The sequence below is a fragment of the Propithecus coquereli genome, unplaced genomic scaffold (assembly GCF_000956105.1).
Source record: "Propithecus coquereli isolate 6110/MARCELLA unplaced genomic scaffold, Pcoq_1.0 Scaffold5, whole genome shotgun sequence".
Classification (NCBI taxonomy): Eukaryota; Metazoa; Chordata; class Mammalia; order Primates; family Indriidae; genus Propithecus; species Propithecus coquereli.
In genome coordinates this window covers 17,227,575-17,229,071 of record NW_012150840.1, presented here as the reverse complement: position 1 = coordinate 17,229,071, position 1,497 = coordinate 17,227,575, and the positions used below count along the sequence as shown (strand labels likewise).

General features: G+C 36.9%; 1 protein-coding gene across 1 annotated transcript in view; it reads left to right on the top strand.

Annotated features, from left to right (window-relative positions):
• The window catches only part of SPTLC2 (serine palmitoyltransferase, long chain base subunit 2), a 110,821-nt gene that overhangs the window by 99,993 nt on the left and 9,331 nt on the right, over positions 1-1,497 (top strand). Inside the window, exon 9 of the mRNA XM_012656060.1 lies at positions 468-637. Coding sequence (XP_012511514.1) covers positions 468-637 — 170 coding nt within the window. The remainder of the gene's footprint in view (positions 1-467; positions 638-1,497) is intronic.

The window sequence follows — 1,497 nt, the reverse complement described above, 5'->3', positions numbered from 1 at the left end:
TATCTCTGGACTTATATGTAAAATTATTTGCAGCACAGTTTGTTGGAATGAATGAAGTTGGGAGACCTAGATTCTAGTCTCAGCTCTGCCATTTAATACTATGTGACTGTAGGCAAGTCACCACCTTTGTGAGACTCTCCTATCCTATAAAATGAAGATAATAATAAATATCCTACCTACTGTCAAGGTATATGTGGAGTGCTCAATGAGGTGGTATGGCTGAAATCCTTTGAAGATGCTAATGTGCCACTGAAGTATTAGTTATTAAATTTATTTTTTATATTACTATGAAATCTATTAACAGCTAGAATGACAGAATATAAAGTGAGATGTCTTTATTTATATTTATATACCATACAATTTACTGTGCAAAAATATGTTGAAATGGAAGAAATGAAACATAGGACTGATTAGACAGAATGGAGATAGAGGAGATTGCTGTATTTTTTCCATTCCTTTTTCATTAGCATTATTTCGTTTTCTCTCCCCATGATTTTCCAGGCAAAGAATGTGTGCAGCAGTTAGCTGAAAATACCAGATATTTCAGGAGACGCCTGAAAGAGATGGGCTTCATCATCTATGGAAATGAAGATTCTCCAGTGGTGCCTTTGATGCTCTACATGCCAGCCAAAATTGGGTACGTCTTGTTACAGAGCACAGACTAGTCTCTCATTAGACTTAAGGTCTCTGTCATGTGAGACTAGGGCTTATGTATTTTGTTAGGGAAAATTGTCTTGTCCTTATTGTGTTAACCTTCACTTGGTAGATATGCCATAGATTAAATAGTAGATACCAAATTGTAAAATATGTTAATTGTTGTTCTTACCTTAAACATACATTTGAGTTTAATGCACTCTTCTAGTGGCTTAAGATACATCAGTGAACAAAACACAAACATCCCTGTCCTTGTGGAGCTTACATTCTAGTGGGGCAAGAATCAGACAAACATAATAAATAAATAAATTATGTAGTATATTTGAATGTGTTAAGTGTTATGGAAAAAATAGAGCAGGATATATATGGGGAATTGAGAATGCCCTGTGGGCAGGCAGATGACAGTATTAAATAGGGTGGTCAGGGTGTAAGCCTCCTTGGGAAGGGAAGAAGACATCTTAGCAAAGACTCGAAGAAGCTGAGTGAGTTAGCCATTTGGAGAAAGAAGCGTCTGTGGAAAGATCACAATGCAGGAGCATGCTTAGCTGATGGAAGAATAGCAATGAGGTCACTGGAACTGGAGTATAGTACCCAAGAGGAAGCAGTGGGCCCTGAGGTCAGAGAGATTACATCAGGGTGTATTATTGGATATTTACCAGGTATGCTGATTACACCAGCTTCTTTGGTTTGTACAAGGCATACATAGTGGAAAGCCTTTCCCTGGGATAGCTTTCAATGTATTGGGGAAGTCCAGATGTTTAATGAAACCAGAACACATTTGAAAAGCAAATGAATAATAATTATATTGGACAAATTTAATTATATGCAAAATTGCGCTGGAGA